Source organism: Erinaceus europaeus, chromosome 5, assembly GCF_950295315.1.
Source record: "Erinaceus europaeus chromosome 5, mEriEur2.1, whole genome shotgun sequence".
Classification (NCBI taxonomy): Eukaryota; Metazoa; Chordata; class Mammalia; order Eulipotyphla; family Erinaceidae; genus Erinaceus; species Erinaceus europaeus.
Window position 1 is genome coordinate 113,076,689 of NC_080166.1, and position 13,476 is coordinate 113,090,164.

General features: G+C 37.8%; 1 protein-coding gene across 6 annotated transcripts in view; it reads right to left on the minus strand.

Moving 5' to 3' along the window:
* Window positions 1-13,476, minus strand: part of NBEA (neurobeachin) — a 546,841-nt gene that overhangs the window by 17,152 nt on the left and 516,213 nt on the right. For 4 of the 6 annotated variants that reach the window (XM_060191623.1, XM_060191622.1, XM_060191624.1 and 1 more), the window contains 6 exons: window positions 12,549-12,611; window positions 12,134-12,223; window positions 9,492-9,684; window positions 6,596-6,667; window positions 2,822-2,977; window positions 1,962-2,132 (listed from right to left, as the gene is read on the minus strand). In XM_060191623.1, the coding sequence (XP_060047606.1) occupies window positions 1,962-2,132; window positions 2,822-2,977; window positions 6,596-6,667; window positions 9,492-9,684; window positions 12,134-12,223; window positions 12,549-12,611 (745 nt within the window). The remainder of the gene's footprint in view (window positions 1-1,961; window positions 2,133-2,821; window positions 2,978-6,595; window positions 6,668-9,491; window positions 9,685-12,133; window positions 12,224-12,548; window positions 12,612-13,476) is intronic. The other 2 variants (XM_060191625.1, XM_060191627.1) reach the window with 1 other exon arrangement.

Below are 13,476 nucleotides of genomic sequence, written 5' to 3' on the forward strand. Positions count from 1 at the left end.
TTAATGATTGACAAGATTGTGGTATAAGAGGGGTACAATTCCATACAATTCCCACCATCAGAATTCCATATCCTTTTCCCTCCATTGGAAGGTTCCCTATTCTTTATCCCTCAGGGAGTATGGACCAAAAAACTTTATGGGTTGCCAGAAGCTGGGAGGTTTGGCTTCTGTAATTGCTTCTCTGCTGAATATAGGGATTCATAGGTCGGTCCAGGATATGATTATTTTAAAAGAGTAAATAAGGAGGTTAGTGTTAATATTTATAGAGTGGTGTTGACTATAATGTAGAGTTGGTTGCTAATTATTAGAACTGACTGAAAAATCAAGCAAAATTTAATATTCTTTCCCTCGCATCAAAGTCACATCTCACTTCACAATATAAAGCAGAAGATGATATGTGCAGTGCACACTTTATCTTTTAGTACCTATACTGAGTGATTACTTCCTCATATACTTAGTTTCTTCATCCATTGTTCTTCAGCTTCAGTTATGAGCACTAACAATAAAATCTCAACTACCATGAGGCCATCTATTTCAGTTGCCTATTACGTAGTTCCACTTTATATATTTCTATGCCCTAAGCGATGACACCTTTACTTCTGCCCACTGAAAGTGATTTCTTTTTTTATCCCCTGCCCAGTATTCCTGTCAAAATGTGTGAGTGCTGACAGTGAGATGGACTTGCAGGGTAGATATACAAGGTGGTTTCTATCTCCAACTATCTCACAGGATAAAACATAACAGGGAGCTTATTTCCAGGAACCCATCTGTAGCCTGGCATTTTGCAAATTTTCCAACTCTTAAAAATTTCAGTGATAGATACAGAGTACTCTAGGGAACACTTCGTCTGGTTTTCCTAACTAGTCCTCAAACTCATGTTTCAGTTTATTTTGCAGTACTGCTTAAGCTGTGACGGATAAGTGAATGATAATTCGAACAACCTAGATTGAGGTACTTGCCATTACCGACATTTTTACAAAAGCCGTTCTATTTTACAGGAAACACATGCACCTGGACTACTGAAAGCTTGGAATTTAGAAACTATTTCTAGCAAACTCTTAATCTAATAAATTCCTCAGTCATTTAACAATGTTTACTGAAAGCCCTCTACCAAAAACTAGAAACTTCAAAGATGTCAAAAAGAAACTTGTGTACGTACTTCAGGGTTTCCTTAGAACAATAGTCTCAAGGAATAGCTACTCTCAAGTGAAGAAAATATTTTCCATGGAAAAATACTGTGAGAAACTTGTCAGTGAAACACATTTATGTGTGTGTGTGTGTGTGTGTGTGTGTGTGTGTGTGTTTAATTGTGTATGACTTCAAGTGTTTACATAGAAAGTAAGAACACACAGTATTTCACTGTTTTCTAAAATGATTTTACTTTGAAGTCTTGCCCCTCATTTTTTCTCTACAGGTTACCTTGGGAATATCTATTGAATAAAAAATAAAAATACAAAACAAAACAAAAAACATTTAGGAGTTATTCCAAGCAAACTATCTTCAGATTTTGCATTCTGAAGGAGCTACTTAGTCCTTATAAAATCAACAAATGGAAATATTTAGTATATTGCACAATTCAAAGTAGTAAGTATCCTCACTGAAATACAAGTAAGACCTTGTGGAAATCTAAGAAGGAAGATAATATACTCTATTGAGAAAACCTGGAGGTAGTTTACTCGTCCAAGTGACACAGAAGGAGGTTTCCGAAGGACGGCCACATTTGGAAGTTGGGAAAGGGTAGCTGAGCAGTTTTGTGTTAGTGAAAGTTTCCTGAGTCCAAAAGCTTGAATACTGGCTCTTTTATCTATATTGTACACATAGCTCCACTTCCACAAAGATTTTTTTGCTACTTAACCTTTGATACTTTAAAAATCTTTATGGCCCCAGGAAAAACGGAAGATGAGCAAAATGTATTCAAGTGAATTTACAATCTGCTAGAACAACACTAGCCAAATACTCACTGCTGTTTGGGTTGTCCCCTATGATGTGGTGACGTCCACTCCAGTACCAGAGCAACAGGGTGGCATCTCGAGACCCAGACACGATGTAGCAGTCCCCACCGATGTAGGACTCAGACCTGGCCAAGCATGTGACCACATCCCAGTGACCAAACACAATCTGAGTTAATTTCCCTGAAACACAGAAATGGCAGCTTCATTTCATCTGCTATTTTTCTTATATGTTTGTTTTTTTATTGGATAGAGATAGAGAGAAATCAAGAGGGAAAGGGGAGACAGAGAGGGACAGTAGCAGAGAGACTTGCAACACTGATTCACTGCTTGTGAAGCTTTCTCCCTACAGGTGGGGAACGGGGGCTTGAACCCAGGTCCTTACACTCTGTAACGTGTGCTCAACCAGGTGACCCACCTGTTGTATGATAATGAGCGCATGCTAATTATTTTTATTCTTATAAGATTTGTGGTTAAATGAATGCATAACCTGTAAATTTGGAAGGTGATTTCAAATCTAGGAAGAGATAGTTCTTAAATTGATTCTGGACGGGGGCAGGGGGGGATGCCACTAGAATGTCACTCAGAATTTTAAATGCAAGATCTTATGAGACAGCACACTCACTATTATTTTTTACAGGGCTTGGGTCAGTTTAAGAGGAGAATCAAGATCTTTTCTGAATTTGATTTGGAAAAGGGAACCATAGTTCTATGTGTTATGTAAACTCAAGAGGGGATTGGTTATAATGTGAAAATTTAACTTGAATCTTGCCAACTGATGACGAAATACCTGCATTATGACTTTCCATTAAGTGTGACATGTAACAAGAGGCTTTCTGAAAAGAATTAAGATTAAGAATAGTTAAGATTACCTGTTTCTGTAGAGTACACTCTGAAACTCTTATCCCAGAATCCACAGATAAGAATATATCGGTTATCTGCTGTGACCACAAAACAGTGTGCGTTGATTTGTATACTCTGGTCCACAAGGTCTGTGATCTGTCGTTTATTCACACCAGAGTTATTGGCTAAAGAAAGGATTTAAAGAAACAAAGGATTTGAAGAATGCTTCCATGAGGATTTCATCAAACGCTTTTAAAAGGGACATCTTTTTTATGCTTTATCTACCAACATTTTAATTTAATTGAATTTGTACATTTTTGCCACCAGAGTTATTGCTGGGGCTTGATGCTTACATGACAAATTCACTGCTCCCAGTGGCCTTTTTAATTTTCCCCCCTTTAATTTTATTAAGTGGATAAATTTAGAGGGGAGAGAGAAATACAAAGGGAGAGAGAAAGAGACACATGCAGCCCTGTGGCGTCATCACATGTGAAGCTTTCCCCTGCTGGGGAGTGGGGCGCAGGGGCTTGAACCCAGGTCCCTACATGTAGTAACATTATATGCAGTTAGCCAGGTGTCAACTCTTTGGCTACAGGATTACTCAAGATTTCAACATTTCTCCATAAGATAAATATATTGCTATCTTATAATCTTGTTAATCATTATTAAATCACTGGTAAAACAAAAGATAAAGACATATTTTTAGTGACCAGGGAAATAGTTCAGCTGGTAGAGCATAAGATTTCCATGCCGAATGTTTCTAGTTCGATTCTTGTTGTCCCTTGTGCCACACTGTGCTTTGGCCTCTCTTTCTCTGTCTCATGTGAAACTTTCTCTCTTAAAGTAACATAAAAGAAATCTTTAAAAACAGAGACATTTAGTGGCATTAATTATTCATAAGCCATATTATATGTCAAAAAGTGTCAGAAATGTTAAGTACTTTCTCCACTGATAATCATATAAGAAGAATTTAAGGCAAATTTAAAGCATAGTAAATATTTAAATATGTTGAAGTCTATAGTTATTGGCTATGCACAAATTCATAGTGTACAGTGAAGAATAAATTTTGCATAAGGTGTTTTATATAAGAATATTTTAATATTTATCCCAATCTATCACTTTTTAATGGCATTTACAATTCATGTGAAAAGAGGATAGAGATTTGAGCAATGGATGTTGTTAAGTGGGCAGCCCCACAGGGGACTTTAGGTCAGCAGCTCTGAAGACCTGGATTGTCAACAAACACAAGGCCCTTCCAGGATGTACTGGCAGGGGAGGTGAGGAATACAAAGATGGGCGAGGGACTGGGGAGGAGAGAGGCGGGCAGAATCAGAGGATCCTACTTTGAGTGCATCTGAATGAATCCAGGAACTCAGAGGCACAGTCTGATTTCCCCAGTGCCTGTCTGTATGCCAGCATGTCCCTGCTCTGTGCCAGACTTTCAGGCTAAATCCCTGGGCTGAATTCTTAAGCAGGAAAATGCAGATTTAGAGGGTCAACATCACTCTCTAACAGGAATAAAATTTAAGTGCTACTTTTTTCTTTCAATTATGTCCTAGAATTATAGTAATAATTAATAGAGAAAGCAAATACAAAAATACTATATAAAGAAGGCATCAAAGTAAAAGGAAACTGAGGGTCTTGGGTCACCTGAAAATGACCTAATTAGCCTGTGATTAATTAGAATACTGCTATTAATTTTTCCACGATTACACTCTGGCTGTATGTGACATTGTCGTCTCTTGGGTAAAGGAAAAGACAGATTAGATTCTAAAAGTTCCTTTGGTGCTAAACCATATATCCTTCTAAAGACCTGTAAATGCTATTTTTTGTCAAGGCTTTAAGTGACTAAATGAGATGTTTACCCCCTCATCATATTTTTGGATTCAGAGATGAAGGGTAAATAAGGCTATATGTGACTTGCATATTGCTTACTCATTTTTAATACAAAAAATTTTTTTGTGGTCACTTGAAAATATGTTAGTAACTACTGCAAAGAGTTACTGCTTATGACTTTACAGTTCATGTGAAATCTTTAATTAAAAAAATTTTTAACCTCTGAATGGAGGAGATAGTAAAATGATTATGAAAAGACTTTCATGCCTGAAGCTCCAAAGTTCCAGGTTCAATTCCCCACACCACCATAAGCCAGAGCCTACAGAGCTCTGATTAAAAAGAAAATTAAAAAAAAAAAAAAAAAAAAGAGCTGGGCAGACAGCATGATGGTTATGCAAAAAACTTTTTTAAATATTTATTTATTCCCTTTTGTTGCCCTTGTTGTTTCATTGTTGTAGTTACTATTGGTATCATCATTGTTGGCTAGGACAGAGAGAAATGGAGAGAGGAGGGGAAGACAGAGAGGGAGAGAGAAAGACATATACCTGCAGACCTGCTTCACCCCCTGTGAAGCAACTCCCCTGCAGGTGGGGAGCCAGGGGCTGGAACCAGGATCCTTACACCTGTCCTTGCACTTGGCACCACATGCGCTTAACCCGCTGTACTACTGCCTGACTCCCTCAAAAGACTTATGTCTAAGGCTCTAAAGTTCCAAGTTCAATCCCCAGCACCATCATAAACAGAGTTGAGCAGCACTCTGATCTCTTTCTCTCTGTATCTTTCTCTGTATCTCTCTCATTAAAATAAAATTAATAGGGGGCCAGGCGGTGGTCACCTGGTTAAGCACACACTTTATAATGCACAATGACCAGAATTCAAGCCCCTGGTCCCCAAGTAGTAAAGCAGGGCTGCAGGTGTCTCTCTGTCTCTTTCTCTCTCTTCTCTCCTCTTAATTTCTCTGTTTCTATCCAGTAATAAGTAAATAAATAAATAGATTTAAAAAAATAAAATATTAAAAAAAATATTTCCAAGCTGTTTAAGTCAAACAAACAAATAAGCAAACAAGAGCAAGCAAACTACATGTGGGACTTGTGAGCACAGAGTGGTTCTCTCTGGGAGCTGGGAGGGTGGGGATACAGAACACTGGTGGGGGGTGTGGTGTGGAGCTACACACTGTGAGCCTAGAATCTTGTAACACACTATTAATAACAGATTTTTAAAAATTAAAAAAAATAGCTTTATTGAATTGAAATTTCTAGAAAGGATACCTCTAGGTGTTCATTTCTCTTACTAATTTTTTTTGAGTGATTATATTTTGCATGATATAGAGTTGTTAAAGAATAGTTAAGGCTGAGAGAAAGGACAGTTTGGAATCATTTGCCTTTAGAATCCACTTACACTTTAAAATGTCAAGACAATGCCACAAATAACTACTTTAAAACCAAATAGTTCTTAGCTAGCATTATTTATTTCTGTATTCATATTGGTAAAATTGATACAATCTGCATATTATGTCTACAGAAGAAAGAACACTGTTAATATATATATATATATATATATATATATATATATATATATATATAGCCTCCAGGGTTATTGCTGGGGCTCAGTGTCTATTTTTTTCCCCTTTTGTTGCCCTGTTTGTTTTATCATTGTTGTGGTTATTATTATTGTTGGTATTGATGTCATTGTTGTTGGATAGGACAGAGAAATGGAGAGAGGAGGGGAAAACAGAGAGGGGGAGAGAAAGATAGACACCTGCAGACCTGCTTCACTGTGTGTGAAGTGCCTCCCCTGCAGGTGGGGAGCTGAGGCTCGAACCGGGATCCTTGCACTTTGTGTCATGTGCGCTTAATCAGCAGCACTATCGCCCAGCCCCTTGTTAAACTATATTTTGTGATAGTTAACTACTTGGGAAAGTTGTCAATATCCATGAAAATTGATTTATTATTTTTTTTGAGACATACCAATTAATGGATCCATTTCAATGGGAAGATGATGGGCTTGATCCAAGGAGTATCCTGGAGCTCCTCTGAGGCCTAAAGATCAAATAAGAAAATAAAATTACAGTAAAAGTCACAGAAAGAAATTTCTTAATAAGAACTTTTTCATGTATTTTGTATGTAATATACACTGTATTGTATAAATCATATATTTACTTAAAATTATTATTATTATTTTTAATTTATTTATTCACTTTTGTTGCCCTTGTTGTTTTATTGTTGTAGTTATTATTGTTGTTGTCGTCGTTGTTGGATAGGACAGAGAGAAACGGAGAGAGGAGGGGAAGACAGAGAGGGGGAGAGAAAGATAGACACCTGCAGACCTGCTTCACCGCCTGTGAAGCGACTCCCCTGCAGGTGGGGAGCCGGGGTTCGAACCGGGATCTTTATGCCGGTCCTTGTGCTTTGCACCACCTGCGCTTAACCCGCTGCGCTACAGCCCGACTCCCACTTAAAATTATTTATCAGTAGTTTTAAGAATGATTCCATCATATTACAGGACTTTGTGGTCTTAAAGTCATTGCAGACATGTGTTGTTGGTTTCTGCTTAAAATATAGAAAGCAGGAAAGAGGAAATGTCATCCTAGCAACAATAAAAGATCTAGGTGTTATAAAAGATTATAACAGTTCTCGGGAGTTAAGTGCACCTGGCACTAAGCACAAGGACCAGTGAAAGGATCCCAGTTCAAGCCCCTGTCTCCCCACCTGCAGGGGAGTCGCTTCACAGGCAGTGAAGCAGGTCTGCAGGTGTCTATCTTTCTCTCCCCATCTTTGTCTTCCCCTCCTCTCTCCATTTCTCTCTGGCCTATCTAACAGTGACGACATCAATAACAACAACAATAATAACTACAACAACAATAAAAAACAGCAAGGGCAACAAAAGGGAAAATAAATAAATGTAAAATTAAAAAATAAAAAAAAAATTATAACAGTTCTTGAACCCATCAGAGAGCTAAAGTCACCAGGCAACCACTGAGCCTAAACAGAAGAAAAGGTCATGCCTGTTAGCAGGGATGGGTAAGAACACAGGCTCACCTGGGTCCAAACAGAAAGGTAGATGGCGCTCCTCCTACGCAAGGAGTCTTTCTTTCATTATATGACCAATCAATTGAAGGTATAAAATTAAGCCATGCCTACAGTCTTAACCTCAGAAAAACTACTTTCCAGAGCCCACTGTTTAGCATATGGCCGAGTCATATGGTTTTACATGTGGTTACATAACATTTTTAATACTTCTGAACAGTTATAATAAAAACAAATTTAATCCCTTTTCATAGTGTCACAAATGCAAAACATTTCTTGAGGCTAAGGCTCCTGTGAATGATAATCATATTTATTTTTCCTTTAAGTTGTATTTTGTATCAAATGCTAGTAGTGCTATATTATGTTGATGGTATCATCTGCCCCTCTCACCTGAAGATGTCACCTTCACTAAGCTGGTTAGCAGGTATCTCTCTCCCTCCCTCTCTATCTCCTCATTCCCTCTCAATTTCTCTTTGTCCTATCAAATAAAATAGGCAAAAATTAACAATAAAAAAAAACACTCACTGGATAGTGTGTTGATTTTTCATATGTGCATCCCATGTTTAAGCCTAGCCCCACTGTACAGGAGGAAGCTTTGGCACAGTGGTTTCCCCCACCCCACTCCTACCGCTTCATCTCTGTCTCTATCTGAAAAAGTCATCCTGGAGTCATGTAGTCCCAGTGATGACAAAAAAAAAAAAAAAAGAAGAAGAAGAAGAAGAAGAAGAGGAGGAGAAGGAGGAAGGAGGAAGAAGAGGAGGAAGGAAGGAAGAGGAGGAGGAAGAGAAGGAAAAAGGAGAAGGAAAGGAAAGGAAAGGAAAGGAAGGAAGGAAAGAAGGAAGGCAGGAAGGAAGGAAGAGAGGGAGGGAGGAAAGAGAGGAGAGGGAAAAAATTAGGAGGTTAAGATAAGATATATAAAGTACTCCCCACCCCACCCCCAAGCAACACAGAAGACAATAGAAGAGAAATATTCAGAAAATTCACCATGGCTCTCCCATTCCTTCCTGCAGACAGTGGGAGTCCTGGTGCTTGCCAAGGGACCATAAATGGTAAACTGGATAACTAAATCATTTGGTCACATCCACTTCTATCATAGCTAAGTATCAACATGTCTAATGTTTATGACAATTCTATTACTTCAAGATTTACTTAATAGTTTTCAGGAGTGAGTTTAGAGAAACACGTGAAGTCATTTGACAATTTAGATATCAACTCTCAAAGACTCTAAGTTCCACAAAGATAGAGATAGATGGTGCCCAGTGCCGTTGACTATACTCCCAGTGCTCAGGGCTACTTGTCATATAGTGGCCACTCAAATATTTCCTATGTAAATTAATGAAGTGGAAGAAAGAGGAGTTGAAAAAAATTTTTTTTCCCAAAGCCCATCTTTTAATTTCCACAGGAGAAAATTCTGGTATGGGTTGGAACAAGTAGAAGAACATGGTCAGAACCAGAGATTTGGCTGGGTATATAAATTTTGATCACAGGTGTTCTCTCTCTCTCTCTCTCTCTCGTGCTGTGTCTCTCTCTCTTTTTTTTTTTCCTCTTTTTAGGAACTGAAGCTTTGTTACCAAGAAAATTCCAGTTCAAAGTCACTTTTGTTTAATTTGGAGTCAAAGTGGCTGTAGAGTGGAGAAGTGGTAAAATAAGTGGAGTAGTTGTAGAAGTGCTGATTGCATATGCAGCCATTCTGAAACACTAATCTTAATCTGCTAATTTTTTTTGTTGTTGTTTTGCTAGGTAATTTGACCTGCCAGATAGCCCCCAGCACACTTATCTTACCTTAACTGCAGCTTTTAAGAACTCCTTAGTGAATGACTGATGCAGGCACACATACCTACTGTGTTGTGCCATCGATTCACTGCAAAGAGTCTGCTACAGGTCACAGTCACCACTGCAGGGATGGTCAAGTGGGGCAGTGTATTGGCTGCCACATGGGTTACTGGAGAATTTGATGGGAACTTCAGCACCATGATGACATCCTGCTGCATCTGATCTTTAAACATGAGTGGACTCTGTGGAAGGAAACACTGTTGAATAGAAAGAGAAGAAAAGAAGAAAACAAAATGAGTAATGGTTAGTGGAAGAGCTAAGGAAGGTGAAAGAGACAAAACAGACAAAGCAGGCACAGACACAGAAGCACATGAACTTATGATGAGAACCACACAGAGAAGAAAACAAGGACTGTGTAAGGGCTGATAGAAGACATTCAATTATGAACTACCAGCCTCAATTTAAGCAACCCCAGACTGCAACATGAGAAGTTAATGTATAGGTGTCCACTTTATCTAGTTTAATTATTCAGTGTAGTTAAAATATGGGTTTGGTATGGAAATTAGTCAAGGTACTGACATTGTTTACTTGAAAATAGAAGTGAACTGATTGATACTTTCATTTTTTTCTATGGCTGACCGGAGCTCACAGCTACAGTCTAAATAATTAAAATGCAACACAGTCCCATGTCAGAGTTTGGTACACATTCCTGCTGTACCACTACTGGCAGGGCATGATTGATACCTCTTATCTGATTCTAGACTGAGTTTACTGAGCACCAAATCATTCTTTTCTTTTCCTGTTTCAAGCTTCGCACATGACTAGATAGGAAACAGAAACTCTAAATAGTACTCACTGCTGCTAGGAATTAGAAAATTTAGAGTTTCTTTATTAAGAATTCCATGTTGACTGTGTCTTTAGCAGTTTTCTCATGGAAAGCTATGAATTCTGTCTGGGCAATTCTCCAGGATAACTATGTCTACTATTATTTTTACTAGCCAGAGAAAGCTAACATGGGAATAGAATTCTCCTGCCAAAGCAGTTCATATAATAAAGTGTTACAGAGATGTTTTCTGGGACAATTTATTAAAAATGTTTCATCTCAAGGTTTCCATAGGCTCCAAGGCTACATGGTCAAATTTCCATTGAGGTTGAGTGCTTGGAGGGACAGAGTGCTTCTTGCCAATCTTTCTGCTTTGTCACATACAAGAATCAGCTACCATCAGAAGAGTTCACTGGTCACTGAACTATAGTAGGGAAAGCACAATGTTTTCAAACAAACATATTCAAGTCTGACTAGTCCCTGAAGGTGCACAGTGGATATACTTGTCTCTGGGTTGCCAATGTCTAACATTTTGCCTAACACACTGAATGGGCTTAACATTAATCTGTTAAGTCACTGATACAATAAAGCAAAACTGTGAATATTTCCACAGCAAAATACTAGTGTGTGCATTTGGTTACATATACATTAGGGACTATATTCCAGGCTTCTTCATTACAATATTCATTAGAATATTCGTTGCCTTGTTGTAGAGAACACCTGAACTATATTTCTTTTAAAATACATTCTTTTTCACTTCACTGAAAAAAGTCAGTTAAAAAAATAAGTTATAAGGATGACAAGATAGCTCACCTATCTCTAAAATTGTTTTAAGAGAATTGAAAAAAATTTTTTTGATTTTATTTTGTTTAAGGACAAAGAAAAATTGAGAGGGAAAGGAGAGATGGGAGGGGAGAGAAGTAGACATTTGCAGCACTGTTTCACTGCTTGTGAAGCCTTTGCACTGCAGATAGGGGTCAGGGTCTTGAACTTCGGTCATTGTGCATATAATGTGTGTACTTAATCTTGTGTGTCACTGCCATGCCTCTAAAAACAAATTTTAACAATTAGATTAAGGTCCAGAGAATATCACTTTCCCTCTTGCAAAATGGAATACATGTGCTAACTATAAGTAGTTAACAATGATGACAACACCAGCTAACACTGGGAACTGACTGTATTCTAAGTGCTAGAATATGCTGACTCATTACACCCTCAGGATGGTGTTTCTGCCCCAGGGTAGAGCTACTATATAATGTATACAAAGATTTGAACACCTGGCAGAGAATGTTTTACCCAAGTTGGATCTGGGACTTCCGTTCATAATCTCTAAGGCTTGACTGACTTTTCTAGAGTGGACATAAATTATCTTTTTTCTTTAATGTATATTTATTATCTTACTATAGAGAGAATAAGAGATGAAAGAGAGAGAACAAGAGGACTGCTTAGCTCTGGCATAAGGTGGTGCCAGAATTGAACCTGTGACCTTTGAGGCCTTAAGCATGCAAGCTAGTTCTCTAACTGGCTGAGTTATCTCCTCTGCCACTGATAAATTACCTTCGCATCTCTTTTGACCCAAACAAGCAATGCTTTTTTAAATTCTAATTTAAACACTGAATTCTAATTCTGATACAGTGTCTAGAAGTCTGTATATCTATGAATGTGTCAAAGCATATATATAGTTAGAGTAGGTGACTATTTCTGTGACTCCAATGTTGAGCTTGTTTTAAGGATTTAAAGGTACGGATTGATCTCCCTCCTCTGTTTCTTAGTAAACTGTAGTATCCTGCTAAAATCACCATTTTGTTTCATCTGTTCCCAGGTACTGAGAAAAAAGAAGAAGAAGAAAAAAAAAAAAAAGATAAAGAACTGGTAAGTCTTACCAGGTGCATGGCAGAGCTCCGAGGCGGATGTGGCTCAATAAGCAACTGAGATGGCGTCTGTCCAAAGTTCTGTATCTGTACCTCCATGGCCTGCAGGGGAAGGAGGGTGGTTGTCATAATCAATATGCATCAGCCAGAGAGGTCAACAAACTCTCTGACAATGCAAGTGTATCCCAAGTCAGCCATGAAAAGAGTCCAGAAAATTCACGGGTGCCCTCCTTTCTGGGTGCAGAATGATCCAAGTGTTAGTATTTTATAGACAAGCTTTGCTTCTCCTTCCAGACATGCTTTTATTAACCAAGTAGTCACTGTTCGTATTTAGAAGCTGGAGTTACATGTGGAAATGTTAACTGTGAGTACATGCAAGCAGCTGAGGATCACACAACACTTTTCACTCTGGATACAACACATGTACCTTAATAAAGTCCTTTGTAAGGAGGAAGGTATGGGGATCTCTAATGAAATAAGCTTCTGGAATCTTAATGAAAAAACAAAATCAAGGTAACCAATAATAAGGATTATCCTTCCGGAAATCAAACATTCAAATCAATTCAGAGAGCCATCACAGAAACAAAACACTAAGACTTTGTATAATAACTAAATGTAGCAAAATTTCCACTATTAAAAAGTATATGTTATCATGCTATGCCATTTTAAGATGAATGTTGGAACAGTTTTGATAAGATATGAATTCATTTCTCTCGAAGACTTTCAGAAATTTTAGAGAGAACTAAGTCAAAGAGGAAATGATTCTTTGGGCATCCTGAGGCATGCAATATTTTATTAAAGCTGATGCAGATGGAAATGTTAATGAGATCTTATGGCATCCAATGAATAAAAATAATTTTAGACCTCAAACTGTCTGTTCTGAATAAAATATATTGTGTGTGCCTGAAAGGGATTTCTTTTAAACATAAATTCTACAGGCAAGAAAATTCAATATATTAAGCCAGACAAACAGAAACATTTTTCCAGAAGTATTGTTAAATGTGTAATTTAAGTCAGCAAGGAGAAGCATACTATTTACAATGATCATTACTCTGTTACCATGCTAATTTGCCCCCTAAAATTGTGTGCAATTTGGTTGCACATAAAAGTGAAATACGAAAGTCATTGCTGAGTGCTTTAGGAGGGCAGGTGAGTTGGTAGATGGCTCCCGACACAGCGTTGCTACTAATCACATCACTATCTACAATTCTCCTTTATAAAGTACTTAAATTTAACAATCTGTCCTCCTAGACTGCATTTCAAGAAAATGTTGATCAATAAAAATGTGAATTTTTCAAATTTATTAGCAATATTAAACATGAACACATCATTATTTGCCATATTTTAGCAAATGC